General features: G+C 38.3%; 1 protein-coding gene across 1 annotated transcript in view; it reads left to right on the top strand.

Moving 5' to 3' along the window:
• Adgrg2 (adhesion G protein-coupled receptor G2) overlaps positions 1–23,224 on the top strand; it is a 118,104-nt gene that overhangs the window by 64,064 nt on the left and 30,816 nt on the right. Inside the window, 9 exon segments of the mRNA XM_037199043.1 lie at positions 8,182–8,217; positions 13,076–13,093; positions 13,096–13,113; positions 15,226–15,267; positions 17,472–17,525; positions 20,497–20,552; positions 21,452–21,507; positions 22,562–22,601; positions 23,048–23,085. Coding sequence (XP_037054938.1) covers positions 8,182–8,217; positions 13,076–13,093; positions 13,096–13,113; positions 15,226–15,267; positions 17,472–17,525; positions 20,497–20,552; positions 21,452–21,507; positions 22,562–22,601; positions 23,048–23,085 — 358 coding nt within the window.

The raw sequence follows: 23,224 nt of genomic DNA, 5'->3' as shown, positions 1-23,224 counted from the left end.
GCAGAGGCAGGTGGATCTCTGAGTTCCAGACAGCCAGGGCAACACAGAGAAACCCTGTCTCAAAAAAAAAACCAAACAGACATATGGATCTCTTTTCCTGGTTGTCCTCCTAGGTGGTGCTGTCCCCAGCAAAGTTGGCCTCTTCACATTGAAGAAAGCAGGTCCTCTGTCAATCTGTCTCCCTGAACAATAACCCTCCCCTTAGTCCCCCACCCTCAGCTCTCTACTTGAGGTTGCTTATTAGATTTTATTAATGGAAAACAAACTTCTATTTCTTTAAGCCCCTGAGATTTGTGAGTTTATCACAACTTCCAATAACTTAACTAATACACCTAACTCTGCCCTTTTAACTAGGATTATTGGTATATCTCATTCTACCATTGAAGGTAGAATGAGGTGAGATAGACATCCTTTCCTCCTAGAGATCATATAAAAACCCAAATTCATATGTCCTAAGGAAACTGTAGGAGTGTGGTGATATTTTATTTCTGCTGAAATGTGATATTTACTTGTATGTTAATAAGTAAAGTTTGCCTGGAGATCAGAGGTCATAGTCAGGCATAAACAGAAGTCAGGTGGTGGTAGCACATGCCCTTAATCTGATCACATGGCAGGCAGAGTCTCTGTGTGTTCAAGGACACAGCCAAGCGTGGTAACATATACCTTTAATCCCAGTATCAACCATAGGGACCTGGAAGTCTGTATAGACAGGCAGTGACGAGGAAGTCATGTGGCTGGGCTTAGAACCAATGAGAAGGCAGAACAGGAAGGTAATAAAGGTGCAGGTTAGACAGGAAGAGGCTGTCTTGGGAAGCTAGTGGCGTGGTGAACTAAGGTTAGTTGGAGGCTATTGCTCTGATCTCTATGACTTGCACCCCTGTATTTGGCTCTGTGTTTCTTATTTAATAAGACTATTTAGAAATTTGTCTACATAGGATTCTGTTATGACCTTTACTGAGATATCCAATATCTGAACTTGAGCTCTTTGAGTACAGGAAGATTCAGCAGAGTCAACTTCTCCGTTTGTATCAAGCCAGGTCACAGTGTGAGCATAAGGTTAAGAATTCTAGGCTCTGTACATTTGGGGGCCAAATCTTAACCTCTGAGTTTAGCAAAGTCCTTAAGCCTTGTGTTTCAGTTTCCTTTTCTGTAAAGCCATTAGCGCCACGGACCAGCACTGTCTGCTAGAAAGCTTTTTGTGAAGATGAAGTGTTCTATATCTGTTGTCTGCTCAATGCTGTGGCCACCAGCCACATGTGACTGCCAAGCACTTCAACCTTGACTAGGGCACTGAAGTATTTATTGTATTTAACTAGTTTAAATTGCTTTTAGGAAAAAATACAAGAGTATTTTGTATACTACAGACAGAACAGGGAACATGGCCACAACAGAAGAACTACCTGCCTAATTAAATTTTAATTGTTACATGAAACTAGTGGCTGCCATATTGAACAGCACAACTATAGACTATAGAATATAATTGTTATAGAAGTTGTGTGTTTCAAACTATATAAGCTGGGTTAAATCACATACAACAACTAAGTTAGCATCTCTCTCTCTTTCTGTCTCTCTGCCTTTCTCTCTCTCTCTCTCTCTCTCTCTCTCTCTCTCTCTCTCTCTCTCTCTCTCTCTCACACACACACACACACACACACACACACACACACACACACACCTTTCCCCTTCCCCAAGGGATTTGCTACAGGGGTTTGACTGAATCAAACTGTGAGAGCTGATTGCAACTTCATGAAACTGCTTTCCTCCAGAGCAGGCACTGGAACTTAACATTAATAGGGCAGGCAATTAGGAAAGGAGAACAAGAAGAACTGGAAGCCACAGGGTATGAATTGTAGCCCATGGGAACCGAATGAACTTCATGTTAGTTTGTGTTGCCTTTTACCTAGGTAATGTGGATGTTCCACGGAAATGTGACCGCTCATCACAAAACTAAACATGCATCTGGCTGAGGCACTGCATATCTGAAGGATCCATGGAAAAGGCCCCATTGTAGGCCTCATAGCTCCCTTATAGTAATCATATGAGGCTGATGATAATTGTAAGCGTGCCTGAGCTACAGGATGGCTGATGCCTCATGTCTGCTCAGTTCTGAAAGATAAAGGACTAAGAAGAGGGTGGGCTAGTTGTGTGTGAAGCTGGAGGAAGAGCAGGAGTTGGGCCCTACAGAATCAATAACACATTTCACCTTCTTCCTATCATGGTGAAAGCCTACCTAGAATGGCTGTTTTCTCCTCAGGAAGTCCCATCAGCTAAGAGCTAAAGTTTTCTTTGGTGATGTCATTGTTAATCTTCTAATAAATATGTTATGTAAGAGTACTTATTGAGCAGTATGATGTGAGACAGTCACAGATCAAGTAAACAAGCTTTGGATGTGCCAAATTTGAAATGCCCTTATTAATCTTTTTGCTTGTATAGTAAAATCTGAAAAGGTGGTCTCTGGAAGAGTGTTTGTTGTTCCAGGTCCTGAAAAGTCAATAGAATATCAAAAATATTGTTTTGTTTAGGGTTCCCATATAATAGTGCCTAGGCAAGGTGGCTTATTTTTGATCATCTCCCTATGGAATAGTAATCCAATCTGGAGGAGTTTCAGTTGAGTAAAAAGTATTCCTGCAAGGGGGCCTAGCTTTATCTTTTATAGAGTCACTTCTGGAAGAGAAAGTCTTGTTCCCATCCAGTTTAAGGGATGGTGTGTTGGAAGACTCATTGGCGTTGCCACGACTTTAAGACAGCCATCTCACATTAGAAAACTTAATGTCTACCCCAACAGCAGAGAGGAACATGAACATTTCAGCAGCACTCAGATATGGCCTTCCATGACTTGGGTGCAGGTAGTTTATTTGGAAAGTAGTGTCAGGGATCAGAGAGAGAACATTAAGCAAAGAGGAAGAGTCAGTTGTGGGTATGTTGTTGAAGTTATCACTCTAGGCAATGGGGGTTCATAAGTGTGGACTTTTACCATTGTTTCTGGTATAAATTTGGATGGACAATTCAACACACATCTGCAAGATCCATCACATGATCTCTCTGCTGTGATTGTCAGACATAACTACTATTCCACACATCACATTCTGAATAATAGTCATCCAAGAAGTATTCTCAAGTCTTTATGGACTCTGCCTAGATCACTTTGCCTCATTCTGAGGTCCATTGTCCATCCTTCCCTTCTGATACTTTGCAACACAGAGAATAACCCCTTATCAACTGGCTTCCAGCTAGGTTTAGCCATTACATGGTAATGAAAAAGTAACTAGAGTGCAAGAGGAAAAGAACAAGTGTGTGTGTGTGTGTGTGTGTGTGTGTGTGTGTGTGTGTGTGTGTGTTTCCTTCCTGATTGACTTACCCATATCTCTGATAGTAGATTTGCCTCCTCCATGATTCCCTGCTCATTAGGCACCACCACCCCCATCCCTCCATGGTCTCAGCTTCTGCTTCATGTCTCTTCCTCCAGTCCTAGACGATTGTTCCAGGCCTCTACCTTTGTACTGTTTTTCTGAGTTGATTTTCTCTTTATCTACCTGTAATAAGTTCTTAACTTGATCCCTGGCTGATAGAGAGTTCTTTTTCAGTTATGTGTGTATGCATGTTAAATATTTTGGTGCTAAGAATTAAACCCGGGACCTTGCACATGGTAGCCAAGTGCTCTACTGTGATAGAGATTTCTTAATAATTATATCAGTCAGAATAAAGATATTTTTGAATATTTACAAGATCCATGACACTGGCCTGGACTTCTGGAGGATAATAGATAAAGCATCAAGCTGCTTAGCATCTAATGGAGAAAACAAGACATACAGTATGCTATGATTAAAATGACACCCCCCCCCAGAACTCATATTGACATTTGCTTGCCTTTGTGATGTTATTGAGAGGTGGGGTATTTGAAAGGTGTTTAAGTCGTGAGGGCCCCACCGTCTTGAATGTATCATTGTCATTCACACAGCAGTTATCACTCTTTTTCTCTTGTGAGCCCACTTGCCTTTTTTCCATTATATGATACAGCAGGAGGACCCTCACTAGATGTAGCCTCTCAAATTTTGTACTTCCCAGACCCAAGAAATATGAATCAAATAAACTTTTTAAAAAGATTTATCCATTTTATTTTTTGTGGAAGTGTTTTGCTTGTGTGTATATATATGCACCATGTATTTGCTGCCCATAGATGATAGGAGTTTGTGAACCATCATATGGGTGTTAGAAATAGAACCAAGGTCTTCTGCAAGAGCAACAAATGCTCTGAATCCCTGAGCTATCTTTTCAGCTCCTGAATCAAATAAACTTCCATTGTTTATAACTTATCCAGCCTAAGACACAGTAGAAATGTTCAAGAACATGTCCAAATGCCAAGTACATGATGTAGCCAATAAATATTTTAAGATATAAAGAGGAGCCAGCCATCTCCATCAGCTTCTGTAGCCAAAGAATACTTTAGAGAGCCAGAGAATCGCCATAAAGGTGTCATCATCTAAAACTTCCAGTTTTAAAAGACAAGGCTAAAATTTACATTGTGGAAAGGGCATCACAGATGTAATTAGCATTAAAGACCATGAGATGCAGAGATTATCATAGATTGCCTGGATAAACCCAGTCAAATGATGTGAGTTAAAGTGACAGGATGACAGCATATGAGAACTTCCCTACTCTATCCTGTCATTGCTGGCTTTAAAGACAGACAGATGAACCAGGAGCCAAGAAACATGACTCAGACTTAGAATGGCCCTCAGTCTATAGCCAGTAAGGAAATGAGGACCTCAGTCCTACAACTACAAAAAAACCAGTTTGCCAATAACCCAAATAAGCAGGAAGTGGATTCACCTCCAGAGCTTCCAGATAGGACTGCAGCTTGTCATCCACTTGATTTGCATCTGGTGAGTTCTGATAACAAATTTGTAATGTAAGCCACCAACTTCATGGTAATTTGTTAGAGCAGTAATGCGAGAAGAAACCAATACACTTACATTTTCAACATGAATGACTTAGCCATTGTTAGTAGCAATACTGAGTTCAAGAATAGATACAATATTAAAATTCTGTGGGGTGATGAAGGCTGAGTTCTTGGATACATTGAGTTTGAGAGGCAATGACAATGGGACAATGATATGGCAGTACTGACACCACGCTAGAACATGTGACACTAGACTTTGGGCAGTGGTGACAATAATATTGAAAACAAGTAAGTGCTAAGGAGGTGATACAGAGAAGGAGTCTCCATCCATAGATCTATTTTCTTGAGTTTTCTATTTTTCAGGCTCTGTTTGGCTTCCATTATAAATTTATTCTCACCATAATTGGAATATATGGACTTTATTTTTAGAAACTCATCAGAAAAAAAATCATCAGAGATTCATACTAAGTAAATTTTATAGACAGATTCCAATAATTTTGTTTATGGGTTTAAATCAAGACTTCAATAAATTAGTAATAGTTTAAAACTTGCTTTATAGGTTTCCAAAGAAAAATCTGAAAAAAAAAACCTTAATTTTTCTTTCTTTGTTTATGAATCTTTTTAACAATGGAAATATTTTGTCTCCTAAGAGTGGCATGGAGTTCAAATATGACTCATTGGAAGTAACAACCCCATCTTTATTGTCAGTGAGAAGTGAATGGGGGCAAACCCTCAGAGAAACCCAGGCTAGTACCCAGAAAAACATAAGGCATGTAAGATGTGGGGAGATGGCTATATTGGACCATGAAGGATGATGTGGAACATCATACTGAGAGTTCTGAGACATAGAAAAAGTAAACCGATGTCCTAAGGGAAAACTATGCCAAAAGAAAAAGGAAAGGATAACAAATTTATATGTCTAGCTTTAGGTCTAGATAAATGGCTCAGCAGTTAAAAGCACTGGCTGCTCTTCCAGAGGACCTGGGTTTGATTCCTAGAACTCACATGCTTGCTCATAATCAATCTGAAACTCTAGTTTCAGGGTACCTGACTCCCTTTTCTTGCCTCCATAGGTTCACTGTCTGGGCTAGGCTGAAGCTCACTGTTTGGGCTAGGCTGGTTGGCCAGTGAGCTTCTAGGATCTATCTGTCTATGCCCCTCCAACACTGGGGTTACAGGTACATATTATGGGAGCCCATCTGGACAACTGGCTCCCAGATTTTATGACAGGGTACTCTTGAGGAGAGAGGGATAAGAGATATTAGATAGAAAGATAGAGGGAAGAGAAACAGAAACACAGGATAGCCTCGGGAGGGCCTGGTTTCTTATCCACCAGCCTCTCCTGTCTCTTCTAAAGAGCTATTTATAGGAATGACAAGGCGTGGAGGAGCAAAAGACCTCCCTCTAGCACAGCCAAGTGCAAACCCTTTCCAATCACCTGGTAACCACACACGTGGTCAAGCAATCCTCTAATGCAGACCTGCAGGGTAAAGCAAGCTCAGATCTCACTAGGAAACCTTTGTGAGCCTCCACATCATATGACCATGCTGGATTTTTATGTGGGTGCTGAGAATTGAATTTAGGTCCTGTAGAATAGCAAGTGCTATTAACCACGGAGCCATTTCACTAGTCCCAAGCATGTATTATTTTCCTGCACAGAAAAAATAGAACTATTTTCTTTTAAGGGATCTGAGCAGTTTCCCAAAACAAATAACTCAGCAGTTCTTGTAGTTTATTCACCCAAAGGTGCCTGATTTAGTCCAACTCAGAAGAAAGAGATGGTATAATAGACTAAAAAGTTAGTGTTCCAGCTTCCAAAGAGACCTCCTTCCTGTATACTCACATTTATATGCCTTTTCTGTTTTGTTCTCTGATTGTCTCTCTTAGCCCAGCTATATCACTTCCTCTTCTTGCCGAGCTCTGTCACTTCTTGTCTGTCTGTACAGACCTCTGGATCTTTATGGTTAACTAGTTTTGGAATTTAAGGTGTGTGCCACCACACCTGACTCTGTTTCCAGTGTGGCCTTGAACACAGAGATTCTGCCTGCCAAGTGACTGGATTAAGGACCTGTGCTACTGTTGCCTGACTTCTTTGTTTACTTAAAATGGCTTGCTATTTCCTCTGATCTCCAGGCAAGCTTTATTTATTAAAGCACAAATAAAATATCACCATAGGATACGGTTACTTTTCTGAATATTTATCAGCTCTAGGAGGTGTGTGTGTATGTGTGTGTGTATGTGTGTGTGTGTGTGTGTGTGTGTGTGTATGTGTGTACTCTAGGTTCTTCTGTATAGAACTGTATCATCTGGAAATAAATATACATTGACTTCAAAAATAAAAGTTTGTGTTAAAAAATAAGCATAGTTAATAAAATTTAATTTGTGCAGATGTGCACTTTTTCTATACATTCAATGAACATTGAACAACAGCTTAAAGTCTTAGCCATCTCCTTAGTTTGAAGTGTACATTATACATTTATATATTATACAGCACCGAATATAGAGTGCTATAAATAGTTTAAAAATTGAAGACATGGGGAGATGGCTCAGTGTTCAAGAGTGCTTGCTGTGAAAACAAAAGAACCTGAGTCCAAGTCCTCAGAACCCACATAAAAATCCAGCATGGTTGCATGTGCCTGTATGTCCAGTGTTGGGGAGTGGAGATAAGCAGATGCCAGGAGCTTACTGGCTAATCAGCCTAGCCCAAACAATGAGCTTCAGACTCAGTGAAGGACCCTGTCTCTAGATAGATAGATAGATAGATAGATAGATAGATAGATAGATAGATAGATAGAAAGATAGACAGATAGATAGATAGATAGATAGATAGATAGATAGATAGATAGATAGAGATAGATAGATAGATAGATAGATAGATAGATAGATAGATAGATAGATAGATAGATAGATAGATAGATAAATGGTAAAGTGGAGTGAGATAGAAGAGGACACCCAATATTCTCTTCTGGCTTCTGCATAAACATGCATGGGCACCTACATGCACATGTGTGCATCTAACACACACACACACACACACACACACACACACACACACACGTAAACGAGAGTTAAAAACTGGGAGGAGTACTTCACTAAAAAGCTATCTTTGTAGAGAACTGAAACACTGAAACAGGGTGTGGCAAACAATAGTAAAATAACATGCTGCCCTCTTTTGGTAGTCATTTGCAGCTCAATTTACATTCATTGCCATTAAAAATGTTAGTCGCCTACAAATATGTGAACAAACCAAACTAATGCTAAATCACCTTTTTCTTTGACAGAAGACGCTGGTAATTCCAGTTTGCTATCACCATCTGGTAAGAGTTATTTTATGACTTTGGGGAATCTCAGGAAACATTACTCTGAAAGTCCTCCGTGCAGTATGACATATGGTCAGATACACCGAAACTGTTTTCCTTTAAGAAGCTTGGTTAAATTAATTGTCATTAAACATACACCGACAAGACCAAGAGCAGACAGGCATATTGATCCTTCCATATTGCCTAGCAAAGCTGGGGAATAACTCTCTAGGGACTATGGACTTCACTGGGTAGCTGCTTAACTGCTTCAGCTATGTTCAGTATTCTGGCTCACAAATCTGAACAGCATCAAGAACTTGAACATGCCAAGTTTTGTTGCAATTGCAGGGTGAGTTGTTCTTTTAAATACACTCCTGCAGTACCTTCACTTAAAGAATCTCTTTCCAGAGGCTTCTAAGAACTTAGCACATATGGCAACGGGAAGGCAAATAAAGAGAAATATATAACTAGAACTTACAGGAACTGAGAACAGTACTCTACTGGGAGACTGACAGCTGGAACTAGCATCCTAGTATCTTATGGTGAGAGAACAGAGCCTAGGGCTGCTGGATAATTTGTCTAAGATCTCACAGCTTCTTGCCCTACATCACACAGGTAGCGCATGGCTTCTTTGTGTCCTACCTGTTTTCTTTCTGATATACCAGGTGTTCAGAAGGGTTGTCAGTCAGCTGATATTCCATCCTTAGGACTGTGAAAATGAACTTCTGTTGTTATTCTTTCAATCATCTAAATCAATTAGTAATTGCAGCCATCTCTTATACATGTACTATTGTACCCTGGAAGTCTTCAGACAGCTCATCCCTCTCAGGCTTGCAGCATAGGAATCATTATGTTCATGCTATAGATGTGGAAACAGGCTCAGCAGGAGAAACTTGGTCATATTAACACATTCTCTGGAGCCAACCTGTCTCTTGGGTTTGAATTAAGTAAGCTACCACCCTTCCACCTCCATCACTAGCTCAGATTTGAGGCAAGTTCCTTAACCTTTCTGTGCCTCAGTTTCTTCCTGTGTAAATTGAGAACAGTAGTATCTGCTTCATGAGACAGTTAAAGATGAAATAAGAGACTACGTGTACCTGCTATACGATAAATAAACAACTGTCGTTAGCATGAGTTATTACGTTATGGATAAAGATTCAAACACTGAACTGTAAGCCACCAAAGCCCAAGCTCTTGTCCTTTTCAGCTTGGCCCCTAGTTGTTGAGTTTCTAGGTTCATCATGCTAGTGTATTTTCCTTCTAGTACAGCAGTTCTCAACATGTGGGTCAAGAGTCTTTAGGAGGTTGAATGATTCTTTCACAGGGGTCACCTAAGACCATTGCAAAACACAGATATTTACATTACAATTCATAACAGTAGCAAAATTACAGTTATGGAGTAGCAATGAAAATAATTTTATGGCTGGGATGGGGGTCAGCATAACAAGAGGAAATGTATTAAAGAGTCACAGCATTAGGAAGGTTGAGAACCACTGCTCTAGTAGAATAGCTCTTGGCAAATGCAATCATAGCAAAGTCTGCAAAACCCTGTTTGTATAAAATGGAGAGTAGTGTTTTGTAAGTTCTAGTCATAACTTGGGCTCTGGGTGCCCTGGGGGTAGGGATGCACAAACCAGATGGCAAGACCCAGTGTAGTGTCAAAGGAGGAAGACAACTATGCCCACAGGCCTCTTCTTTGAATTGTGTCATTATTTGTCAACATCCAAAAGAATTAATAGTCATTCATTAAAAACTGGCTCTGGCCAATTATTTTGTTCTGCCTCCTAAGCACTCTTTGACTAGGATTGCCTCGAACCAGTCTTATTCCTCAAGAAAGAAGATCTTGGCAATTGTTTAAAAGAATAAATATAGTAAATGACAAAATATGAAAGCAAGAATATGGGACAGACAGGGTGTGTGTGTGTGTTTAGCCAACCCACGAGCAGTCTGAAAAAGGCCAGCCAAGTGCTTCAACACACCCAGATTTTGTCCATACCAGCTGAAAATCAAGTTCTCTACTGTAAGCTTTATTTCAGTTGTAAAGTGTTTTGTGATTCTCTGCATGTTTAGGTAGAGAGCAAACCACTGAATCTCTTAAATATTTAAACATTTGAAATGTGTGTAGTAGTTTGACTTCCTAGCATGAGTGGAAGAAGAAATTTATAACTTGATTTATTGCCTTAATAGCAGCCATATTTTTAAATGGCTTGCCAAGAAATGGGCTAGGTACTATAGTATTGAATGATATTTTACACATACACACACACACACACACACACACACACACACACACACACACACACATTCTAAATGTACCATGGGAAGGAAGACCTGGCAGTTGGCAGGCATCATTATAATAGTGTGGAGTCAACATGACAATATACCCATGACAGTTATTTTAAATGTTTTCTAGAACTCTCTTGGCTGGAGAATAATGAAACTATCATTTATTTTATTCCGATTTTGTTCCTAACTTATTGCTGTGATAGTCTAAAGGTGCAGCAGACTGATTTGAGTCTCATAGCACTTTTTCTACTTTTTATAATTGTATCTCAAGAGTTATGGCTTCTTAAAATTTCATAAATAATTGTTTCAAGCCAAGGCTATACATTGAGACCTTGGCTCAAAAGAAATATAATTGTTTCAAAATATTCACTTACTTTTTTCTCTCTGCAGCTGAATCATCTCTTGTCAGTCTTGTCCCCTACTCCAATGGTACACCAGGCAAGATTTTGAAAATCTTTAAGCCTAGATGTAGTCCAATTTGTTATGTTTTTGTTTTAATTATACCTTTGTCTTCTTCTCCTTGGGAAAAATAAAGAGGTAGAAACTACAAGCCTCAATGGTAAGAATGTTTCTGAAGCAAGTGAAAATTGATAACCCTTCATACAAATAGCAGTATAATAAATAAGTGGTGATGAAGACTTCTATCTCTAAATTATATCTGGATACACTAAGTAATCCCATATAATCCAACACTCCAAAACTTAAAACCTGCCAACATGTAAGAGTAACTATTCTGGGTAATTGATAAAATGTCTGTGATCATGGAAGAAAAAAAAATCCCTCTACCTCTGTAACTATTCTAGAAAATACTAGAAACATTTACACTCTTTAAGTACTCCATTCCATTTGCTCTCTAACACAATGCCAACAAATTTGACATGACAGATTATTTAACTGTGGGAAGTACATCCAGTGACTTCAATATGATTCAGCATGAATTTGGAGGACACAGTGTTCAAAGACAGTCCCTTGATGGGTGATTTTTAAATAGCATGAAATGGGCAACAACAACAAAACAAAACAAAAAAAAAACAAAACACTGGCTCCTCATCATGTTAGAGAAGAGAACAAAGAACCTCACTATATCCTAGGGAAGTAGGTGAACAGGAAATTCTGTTCTCTGCCCTCTGAGGGGAAGCAAACCCCAACACTTCTCAGAATCTCTTGGTTAAAATAAAATTCTACCCTGTGGTTGGTGATTACGGAGCTAAATAATCATAAATGTATCCTTTACTGATTGAAACTGATTAAATTCATAATTCGCCCCATTCGAAGAACCGACAGTTGTCAGATTTGGGTGTGATTACTTTGCTCAGTGGAAGGATTATCTTCAGTCCAGCTTTGGCCGCAGTGCTTCTTATTGTGTGGGGTATAGATGGATGCGTTTTAAGCATGACAGTGCATTGTGTTTGCCTAGTTATTTGCTTGTTTGTTTTTTGAAATGAGGTCTCACTATGTCGCCCAGGCTGGCCTCAAACTCACAATTCTTTGGCCTTGGCCTCTCAGTTGTTAAGATTGCAGGCATGTGCACATACCATTTTTTTTCCCTAAACTTTCATCTCTAATAATAAATTCTAGAATTCTTTTCATTTAAAGAAATACCTGTAGAATCCATTTTAATTGATTTTTTTATCAAATAGGATCAAAATGAAAATTTCCTAAAAGTTGATAATGCTTAAGAACTCCAAACTTAAACTAGCATTATTTGACTTCCTTTGTAAGAATGTGCCACTGGTGAAAGCTACTAGGCATCCCCAGGGCTATTAAAGTTGTTATTCATGTTATAAAATTCATATCCATGAGGGATTTCTCATTAACGAGGAGAGAATAGGACAATTTTTTCTTTTTTTTTAACATTTTTATTAATTTTGGGGTAATTCCATACAATGTATTTTGATCACAATCGCCCTCCACTCTCCTCACTAACTCCTTCCAGGTCCACCCTCATCTCCCTATCCAACCCCAAGTTCGTGTCCTCTTTTTTAAAAAATTAACCCATCAACTCCACTTTGTGTTGCCCATATATAGTCTTGAACATGGGGCCATCCGCTGAAGGGTGGTCAACCCTTAAAGAAAGTTGACTCTCTCTCCCCCCAAAGCATCAGCTGTCCATAGCTCCTCAGTTAGGGGTAGGGGGATCTCATGAAGCCCTTCTCATTCCATGCTAGAATGTTAACTGGGCTGATCCTGTCCAGGTAACCACAGCTGTGTGAGTTCATGAGTGCAGGAGTCCTGTCATGTCCAGAAGATTCTGTTTCACTCGTCCTCCTTGTCCTCTGTCTCATAAATCTTTCCATCCCCTTTTCTGCCATGGGACAAAAATATTAAATAGCATAAATGGGTAAAGTTAAGTCTAATAAATATTGGAGTGTTTCTATGTGTTACACACACAACAGACATTCAGAAAATACATTCTCAAAGAATAAATGTGTACTCAACTTCATCTTGGGGCTGAAGAGCAGTACCAGTTAGATTTTGCAAAACTCTAATGTCTAGATTTCAGGGAAATTGAAGTGTTTAAGGAATCTGGAAAGAGTCACACTTGTTAGCCATGCCAGTAATTATGCCGTTTGTTATTATTTTATTTTAGATGCTGCTTCAGAAGTGTTGTGACTTTAAACAAAACAGGTAATTTCACATTTCCTAGTACCATAGATTGTCTTCTGTGGCTTCTTGAGTTCTTCATACCTGGGGGCCTGATGGATTAGTAAAGGAACAAGTTTCTATTGTTCCTTTGCTTATCTCCCTAGGTGGTCAACCTTTGAATGAGTGCTCTTTGACTCTGTCATTGAGCTAATCCTTCTGTTGTCACCATACTCCTAAATGTCCTGTTATGGCTGGGCGGTGGTGGCGCACACCTTTAATCCCAGCACTTGGGAGGCAGAGCCAGGCGGATCTCTGTGAGTTTGAGGCCAGCCTGGGCTACCAAGTGAGTCCCAGGAAAGGCGCAAAGCTACACAGAGAAACCCTGTTTCAAAAGACCAAAAAAAAAAAAAAAAAAAAAAAACAAAACAAAAAAAAACTTCCTATTATGGCCGTATCACTCTTCTTAAAATAACATTTGTTCTCTTTTGTATATCATAGCCATGCATATTAGCTCATAAAATCCAGAATATGGGGAAATCTAGTGTTACTTTACTAAGACTATTATTGTTAGTAATTTGGTACATTTTCAGTTTTGCTCATATATATATATTTCACTTACAATTATATATATAATTGCCCTTTTGCAGAATAATTGTAATTTACACAGATTTTATATTTCTCTTTTAACTTAATATTAAATTGTAAGTATTTTCCATTGTCTCTTGCTATTAATGACTTGATGATATTCCATTGTGTGCCATATGTTAAACATTAAAGTTGTTTGTATTTTTTTAATAGAAGTTGTTGCAATGAACATCCTGATGCCAACATCTTTGCATTCATCCCTGATTTCTATAGGATACATTCCATGGATTGGACATAATGAGTCAGCAGTATGAATATTTTAAGGCCCCTGAGAGCTACTGCCTAATTTCCTTCTAGAAAAATTGTACCCCACAACATTCTGCCAGCAGTGAATGAGAACTGCCATGTCACTGTACCTTTGCTGAGACTACATTATATATTATTACATTTTTCTTGATTCTTTAGTATTTTTCATTCTTTATTATTAGTGAAGTTGAATATTTTTCTGCATTTAGCTACAAAAATACAATTATTTTCACAGTTGTGCTTCACTTGCTATGGAAAGAAAAACAGCAAAGCAAACAAAATAATGTACAAAGGATTATTAATGACAGTCCGAAGTGGTATCCACCTCTGTAAATCCCACCAACCATTGTCTATGATTCACAAACTGAAGTAAACTCAATCAGTAACAAACATACCAAAGTTTATGAAACCGTCCCTATAATATCATTATTCTTCAGGATGTCTCCAAGCTCTGAACTTAGTCTTTCTTTCACAAATTGCCTATCTCCTCTAGGAGACAGAATTTCTTTGCCAATCTGTGTCCTGAAGACAGCCTCCTCCTTACACAAGTCTCTCTGAACCTGATTCTCCATCATCTAGGGGATGGACTGTGGACTTTGTCTCCAAACGCCTTTGGAAAGATATTTCTGAGGCTTGGCTCCTCAGAGCACTTTAATACTTGCCTGTGGGCCCCTAACTTGAGCAATCCTGGTTCTACTATGAGCTTGTTATGCAACAGTTGTTGAATGGTCTTGACTTCTCTGAGAGCAGTTTTATCTGTCAGTACAGAGAGGATAGTATTGTATTGCCCCTAAAGAAGCAATCAAGATTCTTGATGGTAAACTAAACTAGCAATATTTTGGATTCAGTATATACTAATTCACACTGACTTTCATTCTGAACTACCTATTCTTACAACCTGTCATCTGAAGGCTGTTTCCAACTTACTTCTACCTACCTGCATTATAAATTCACATTTATTGCTCTAGTCGTAGTGCCTGGAAACTGAAGTAGAATTACACAAGCAGTGGGATGTGTAATGGGTATGATCTAACTGGGTAAACATGCAACTTCAACTCTCAGACCCACCCTAGGCCAGTGGTGCATGTTCTGTGAATGAGTGTCCCATTCATTCTGCTGCTGAGATGACTGAAGGGATCGTCAAAATGTCAACAGTGTGCTTTTCTTAGCACTTCACTAAAAAAAAAAAAATGATACTCATGGCAAATTGTTTTTTTAAAACAGCAACAATTCTGCTCTAATATTTAAATTGCTTCTTTGCAGAAAAAACTAAAATCACTATAGTAAAAACCTCCAATGCATCAGGTATGACTTATTATCAATATCAAGACTTTCTTTTTATAACTAAAGTAAAACTAAAGAAATGGCTGGTATTTATGATTTCTTTGTCTTTTTTCATACTTTTTAAAAATAAAATCTGTTCTTAATGAATGGATGTGTATTCACTGGGTACCTAAAATTATACTAGATGTTTTGGTCTGTGTAATAGTGATCAGACACCAGTGCCTACCCTCAAGAATCTTTTCATCTAAGGGTAAGACAGGGTAACCAAACTGGCATGAACATGCATGCAGATACAGTCAAGGATTCTACCAGTATGTGTGTTTGTTTGTTTAGGTATTGAGGATTGAACATAGGCCGTCACATGCTAAGTGTGCACTCTACCCCCAAAGCTACACCCTAGACCCACAGATATTTCTAACATAATTAAGATACATAGGGAACAGAGGGGCTAGTGGTAATGAGATTATCCACAGAATGTAATCAACAAAAGAACTAAGGGACTGAACCTTTTTTTAAATGAAGAAGTGATGTACTCTTCAGTGTTCAGTGCAAGCCCAGGCACACAAGGAATGTCTAACAAAGGCTTTACATTGATTTCAATAGGAAAATCTGGCTTACTGCCTGTTTCTGTAAATAGAATTTTATTGGAACATTGCCCTGCCTATTTGTTTAAATTATTTTCTATGGCTGCTTTTCTGCTACACAGAACTGGGTAGTTGCATCAGAAACCATCTAGCTCACAAAACCTAAAATATTTATTATCTGACCTTCTCATATAAAGTTGTTCTCAGTCAGGATTTAAAGAATTATCTTTGGCCATGTACTGGGGGAGGGGTGGGAATTATAGACAACAGTTGTAGAAGTGGGGAAGAAAACTCTCATTGTGGAGAGCAGAAACGGAGATGCAGGTAAAATCTGGAGCAGAATGACAAGCTTAGCAAGCAAGAGAACGTTGGTTTCAAGATTCCTGAAAGCATTGCTACCTACAATCTATACATTTTATAATACTTTGCACAGGGTGAAATTCAAGTCTGTTCACAGAATCTGAATTTAACTGGAGCATGACACTCAAACATCAATAAATCATTCTGACAGAAACCATATCACAGGCACTAAGTCAAATTACAATTTTCATTTGCATCCAAACTAATTTCTCGCAGGAACAAACTCATACTGCCCACTGGAAATAAGCTTGCATTTGGACATTGCATGTATAATTCTGACCAAAGAAGACATAACAAGGAGACAAAATATTGCTTAACACAATAATCTTTTGAATTATCTTTGTTCCTTCACTGGTTTACTTAGTACCTCAACAGCATTTGCCTTCCCCATGCTCCCATTTTCTTATTTCTTATATGCCAACAGAAAGATACTATTATTGAATGGAACTTTGAGATCTTTTCAAATAAAACAAAAAGATGCCATTCTTTCACAAAGGAGAAAGTGTTTGTCAGGTTGACCTACATAAAGTTTTTTTTTTTTTAACATGGCTCACTTAATCTCCCATTCATCTCTTCCTCCTTTGTGTGTTTGTGTGGCCTGATGTCCTGCCCATCACTCAACTTTTTTTTTTATTTCCTGGCTAGTATCATCCACTAGATAGTAAAGTGCCATCACGTGACCCTTTTATTTCCTGACTGGTATCACCCACCAGAGTGTAAGCTCCTTGAGGGCAGGGTCTGTATGTGTGACCTCTCAAGACCCAGAAAATATAGTAAATACTCAGCAAATATGCTTTGAATTTTGTAACTTTTGTTCATGAAGTGAAAATTGTAACATTACTATTATTTCTAGTGTGCATTTGTTGAGTACTCTATATGAGCTAAGATCAACATTAGAGTCTTCTAGGATTTTCCTACCTTGGAAGGGAATGAAGGCCTATGATTCTGGACTAGCCCACATAAATTTTCTATACATGATTTGTTTCCATGGCTCTCTACTTATATTGAACAAGAGAAGGATTAATTAGAAAGGGGACAAAGAAATTTCAGAGAAGGACTGAAGGTCAGACAGTGGTGTGCCAAAGAGTAGTACAGTCACATCCCATAGCTGCATTCCATTATTCTTGTTGAAATTTTATCCAGCCAATTCTGTTTAGCTTTTTAATACTTTTGGTCTACATTTGATGGCTTCATTTGCAAATTTTCTTAACAGTGCAGTATATAGCACAGTTATTAGCATGCTTAACCAACTAGGTTTCTTTCTCTCTTTTTTTTTTTCAGGAGTCAAATCCCAGAGAAATATCTGCAATTTGTCATCTATTTGCAATGACTCAGGTTAGTTCTAGTGAGCATCACGCATAACCAGATAAGTCTGGTCCACAGAGAGAAATGGTTTAATGGTTTATTTTTCTCCTGTTGTGTTTGCATGTGCCTTTCTGATCTGTCCTCTTTTTTGAAAAATACAACCAGGCTACTGGAAGTCCCTAATAAAAACAAAAGTAAACTTTAGACCTGGCTGAAATTATCTTTCCATTTTCTGGTCAGAGAAGATTGATAAACTTCCTTAATATGAAGCTTGGGACTCTGTGACTAACATTTTAACTTTAGCTCTAAATCCATACTAGTTCTAGTCATTTTAGATTTCATTCATGAATATACTTAATAATAAAATTATTATTGATTGTTGGAAGTCACTTTTATATGTAAATCTCTCAAGCTTTTTCATAGGACTGTAAGTATTATGCCTCAAAAACAGGGTATTGTCCTTTGCTAAAAGTAAAACAAACCAGACTTTTAGAATGTGGAGCCTTTGGATGTTTAATTAAATGCTGATTCCAGTAGTGTCTGTAATGTTTTGCCATCTCTAAGACTGTCCACTATGTTTTTAAAGTTGAGGTGGAAATCTCTTGAGAACATGCTATTTTTGAAATAGGAATACTTTTTCCTTCTGCCATGAGCCAGAGGCATGAAACAACCTCTTTTCTACCATTGATTTGGCTCTCTGGGCTTTCTTCCTTATTTAAACCAATGAAAGCAAATGTGAAAAACAGAAAAATACGCTGTGGCAGATCAGAACTGGATCGGAGATCATGGGTAGAGAGAAAAGGAAGACAATGGTGTATTTTATGATATAAAGTCTTGCTATCAATTTCAGTAAGAATCATTAGAGGAATTTTTACCTTTTCTGTTTTGTTCCTATTTATAGTGTTATATTTTGTCTGAAAATTACAGATAATATTTCAAGTAAAAATATGGTTGAATAGAATAGAAAACAAGATTTAAATTTAAATACTCCTACTTAAATACTTCATGGATGATGAGCTGTATCAGAGGGTAGGTGAGCATATTGCTCTTGCAGAGGACTGAAGTTTGGTTCCTAGCACCTATGGGCAGCTCACAACCACTTGTACCTCCAGTTCCAGGAAAATCCTACACCCTCTTCTCATCTCTAAGGACACTACATTTACTTCACAAACTCACATACATAGATACATAATTAAATACAATCTAAAAAGTTAGTATTTTACAAGTACTTCCTACTGTGTGTGTGTGAGATGTGCTCATGTGAGCTTTCTGTTCCAGGAACACTATAAGAGGAAACTGTTAGCTTGTCTAGATTTCTTAAAATGGGCTAACAGTGTGGCTCAGTGGTAGAATATTTGCCTAATATGTACAAGGCTCTGGGTTCAATCCCTATCACCACAAACACACACAAATGTTGGATACATTTTATTCTTATGCATTTATAGAACTTTCTCTTCTTTTTCCCCCCGCTCCCCTTTCTTACCCGTCTCTTCACTATATCCCTGTAACATCATTATTTGGAGGAATCACTTATGTTTTGGGCTGAGACTTATGTCTAGTTCCATTTTGTGTCTAAATCATATTTGATAACTGAAAATCGAACACAGTTATCCTGAATAACAGATGCCAGAAATCTGGTTGGAGTAATGTTTTCCCCAGTTAAGTGACTGAACTGACCATTTGTCGTAGTGACTGGTGAAAACAACCTCGTCCAAGGACCAACTCTTCTGGCACCAGAAATCCCATGATATCCTGCCAAAAACTCGAAACCTCTGCTTCTTGCAGGTTTCCAGTCTAGGCCTATTAAAGACCTAGGAATAAGCGGGGAGCTATCTGGCCGGGAAGAATTAGGCTAGGGTCAAAAGGTCGTAGCTTTTTGTTGTTCCGTGCAACCAGAACTACTGGGCTCACAGGACACTTAAGCTGTGAACATATGTACCCAACAAGAATGGGGTTGACAAACTCTCTCTCTCTCTCTCTCTCTCTCTCTCTCTCTCTCTCTCTCTCTCTCACACACACACACACACACACACAGAGAGAGAGAGAGAGAGAGAGAGAGAGAGAGAGAGAGAGAGAGAGAGAGTCTAAACAAGGTTTCAAGAGCTTTATTTTTTATTTTTATTTTATTTATTTATTTTTTTGGTTTTTCGAGACAGGGTTTCTCTGTGTAGCTTTGCGCCTTTCCTGGGACTCACTTGGTAGCCCAGGTTGGCCTTGAACTCACAGAGATCCGCCTGGCTCTGCCTCCCGAGTGCTGGGATTAAAGGTTTGGGCCACCACCACCCGGCTAGAGCTTTATTTTTTTAAGTGCATAATTTGATATAGACTTGAAATATCTTTGTTTTAATAATTATGGGCTATATTATTTGAAATTTGTGTATCAGTATAAAAATTCATTAAATGAACTCAGCAGATTATATTTCTAAATCAGTGTGTGTGTTGTGTGTGTAACAATAATAATTACAGAATAAGAGACCATGAATTTAAGACCAGGTAGAGATTGGGGGGAGTTGAAGGGAGGAGACGGAGGAGGGAAATGATGTAAATGCAATACTAGTGTATGAAATTCTCAAAACACAAATTTAAAAACTGACAAAGAACCGACTTCCATAAGGCTGCTTAGCTGCTCAGGAACACATTTTCTCTCAATCATCTATGTCACTGTAACTCCAGCTGTCAAAGATGTTCTTTGGAAGGTCACCTTGGAACCGTAGTGCCCACTTATCCTAAAGTGAAAAAGTTTCAGCAAGTAGAAATGAAAACACCTTGGGCAAGCAGGTAACATTCTCTCTTACTGAATTCCTACATGAATTTTACAGCTCCTATCTTCTGAAAATTCTGTTGACAAGCAATGTAGAGCATCAGTAGAGGAATAGGACTCAAAACAAAGATTACGATTAAACCATTTATAAAATATTTTAATGACCTTGTAATGTGTTGTATTAATTCTCAAACTGTAAGGACACGAATCTCAAATTTCTTTCTGAAAATTTATTTTTAGTGTTTTTTAGAGGTGAGATAGTGTTTCAATATGATGACGACCACAATGTGACCCAGGTAGGCTTTCAAGATTTTCTTTAACTGCAAACTTTCAAAGTGCATTTTCATGTGTTTCAAGATTTCCCAAAGGTTCAGATTATTTGTGATACTTGATTTGTTTGAATTATGAACAAATTTAAGACAAATCTGTCTCTTTGGCTTTCTAGCTTTGTACTAAGGGCTTGAATTAATAATAATCATGTTATTTTTCTAATACTTATATTTTAGTTTTTACTAAAGGTTTGCTTGCTGAATAAGAATGGTAATATTACCAGTTAAAAGTATCAAATTATTTTAGAAATTTCCAACAACATATATATATATATATACATATTGTATATATATATATATATATAGAGAGAGAGAGAGAGAGAGAGAGAGAGAGAGAGAGAGAGAGAGTTAAGAATCTTCCAGATCTGGTTATGCCCCCCACTTGGAAGAGCCAAATACAGTGATAGACACTTCCTGGCAACCTAAACTGAGCCAGAGAATCTAGGCCAAATGTGCTTGTTCATTCATTGACTATTTTCTAACTGCTTACCCTATGCCAGGTCATGGGCTGGGTTCTAGAAATACAGCAATAGCACTGTCAAATTTCCCTTTCTATACTGATGTACCTTGACTCTGAAACCTGTTGTGAGGAGAACTTTAATAGCACTGTTGTGGGGGAGCCCTTGGACAGAATAAAGACAGAACTTAACTGACTCTGACACTTTAAAAATAAATAAAGCCAAACCGGCTCAGCCAATACCGATGCACTCTTGGGTACTCCCCTTATCTATGTAACTTCGATTTGATCATCAGTAGTTTATGGAGTTAGCATTCACTCTTGGGTGGCTAAAAATGAAACTTCTTGTCAGAGAATGTGTTTCAATTTGGTGCACGTTGTTTTCTTAATGAGTTCTCACCTCCAACAGAATCAAGATATAGCTAATGGCACCTTGCCTGGAGTCCGGTCTCTAAGTGAGTTGAAGTGAGTAATCTAATGTTTGCTTTAAAACTTCATATACACTGTGTGGAAAGATACAGTTGGGCTCCTTTTGCTTTTGGAGACCTAGAATAGGATACAGAGACCCCCCAAAGTATATAGAGAAAATTGGTCCTTGCCTACTTTGCAAACTAACCACAGTTATCATCAACTAACAGTCTCCTGAGACTGTTCCCTCTGGTGCTCTGAAATTAAACAACAGCTTCATCTGAATTGGTATTTGAATTTTAATACAATTCATTATCCAGCATTATTGTTAGACAAGTTCAAGTCCAGACTTCATGCAAGGGTGTTCAGCCTAAGGTCAGCAAGCCACATGCAGCTGAGGAGAGATATAAAAACAGACCCAGCACAAAATTGTAAACATACTTAAAGCATTATTAGATTTTTTTTGGTAACTCGACTGCATGGTTTTAAAATATGAACTTTGTAGATAAAAACATTATGTCACAATATCAAAAGATGGTGTATTCCATTTGTTCATATTGTCATGAAACATCAGTGATTCACAAGTCAGAGGAGGAACACTGGACATTGTAGAAAGAAACGAAAATATTGCGGGAGCAGGAATGGAGACAAGGAGTGAGAGAAATTCCCACAGGGGAGTTGAAGGAGGGGGAGACAGGGCTGGAGTCCGAGAGAGAGAAGGCTGTGTCCATTGATGGCAGAAGCCCAGGATGAATGACTTACCCTTCTCAGAAATCTTTGCCCCAGGCCAGCTCTTTCTTTGGCTGTCTGCCAGAAGAAGCTGCCTTGGGGTTTGCAGTAGCCTAATGAATAACACAATTGCTCAACCATAATTTATATCTTGCTCTTAGCTAGGACTGATCCATCTCCCATCTGGTTAGTTTTCCTTGTCTTATAAATAATTGATTTCCCCAACATAGCAATCTCTCATTATGCCCCATGTCCCTTCAGAGTGAATACTGTAAGCAGTACATGCCACACACTGGATCTAATTGCTTAAAAAGCTACCTTGTTTCAAATTTCACATCACTAATGGTCTCCTTCATGTCAGTTTCTCTCATTCTATTAACAGGCGATCAGAGCTCAACAAAACTCTACAGACCTTAAGTGAGGTAACTATAGTATACCCTATATCTTGCTTATCGTTATTACTATTCAAGGGAGTGCATGGAATTCTGTGTTCTTGGGTATACACATTCAGATTCTCCTAAACCTATCATGCCAAAAGAGTGAATGAACCTGTTGCATTGTTCCAAAACTCAGAACTAGGAGCTATGGGTGGGCACTGTAAGGAGGTAGGATTGCTGTTATGTAAGACTGAAAGTTTCTTCAAATAAAACCTCCAGGAGATTGAGCTACCTGTGTACAAGTGAGCTCTCTGACTCTGTGGCAGCCAGAGCTTGTATGGCCTGAAGAAGCTTTGTTGGGAATACAACAGGAGTGTACGGTATCTCTAGGAGTTCTTGTGGTTTGGAAATTCTGTGGTTAGTCCTGGATTGTCTTTTCTGACATTTGTAACTGGTGGAGCACTGTATATATTTTTGTTTATTTATTTCAGACTTACTTTATTGTGTGTGCTACAGCAGAGACCCAAAAGTAAGTCATTTTTAATTTTTTACATCTATCTTTTCTCTATTTATGGAAATAAAGCATCAAGGAAGCTTAAATTTTCAACTCAAAGACTTTCCTCTAACATAAATAAACATCAGTGATATTTTATATTCATATTTTTTAT

The sequence above is a fragment of the Peromyscus leucopus genome, chromosome X (genome assembly GCF_004664715.2).
Source record: "Peromyscus leucopus breed LL Stock chromosome X, UCI_PerLeu_2.1, whole genome shotgun sequence".
Taxonomy (NCBI): Eukaryota; Metazoa; Chordata; class Mammalia; order Rodentia; family Cricetidae; genus Peromyscus; species Peromyscus leucopus.
Note: the sequence above shows the minus strand (reverse complement) of the source record. Positions and strands in the feature narration are given on the sequence as shown.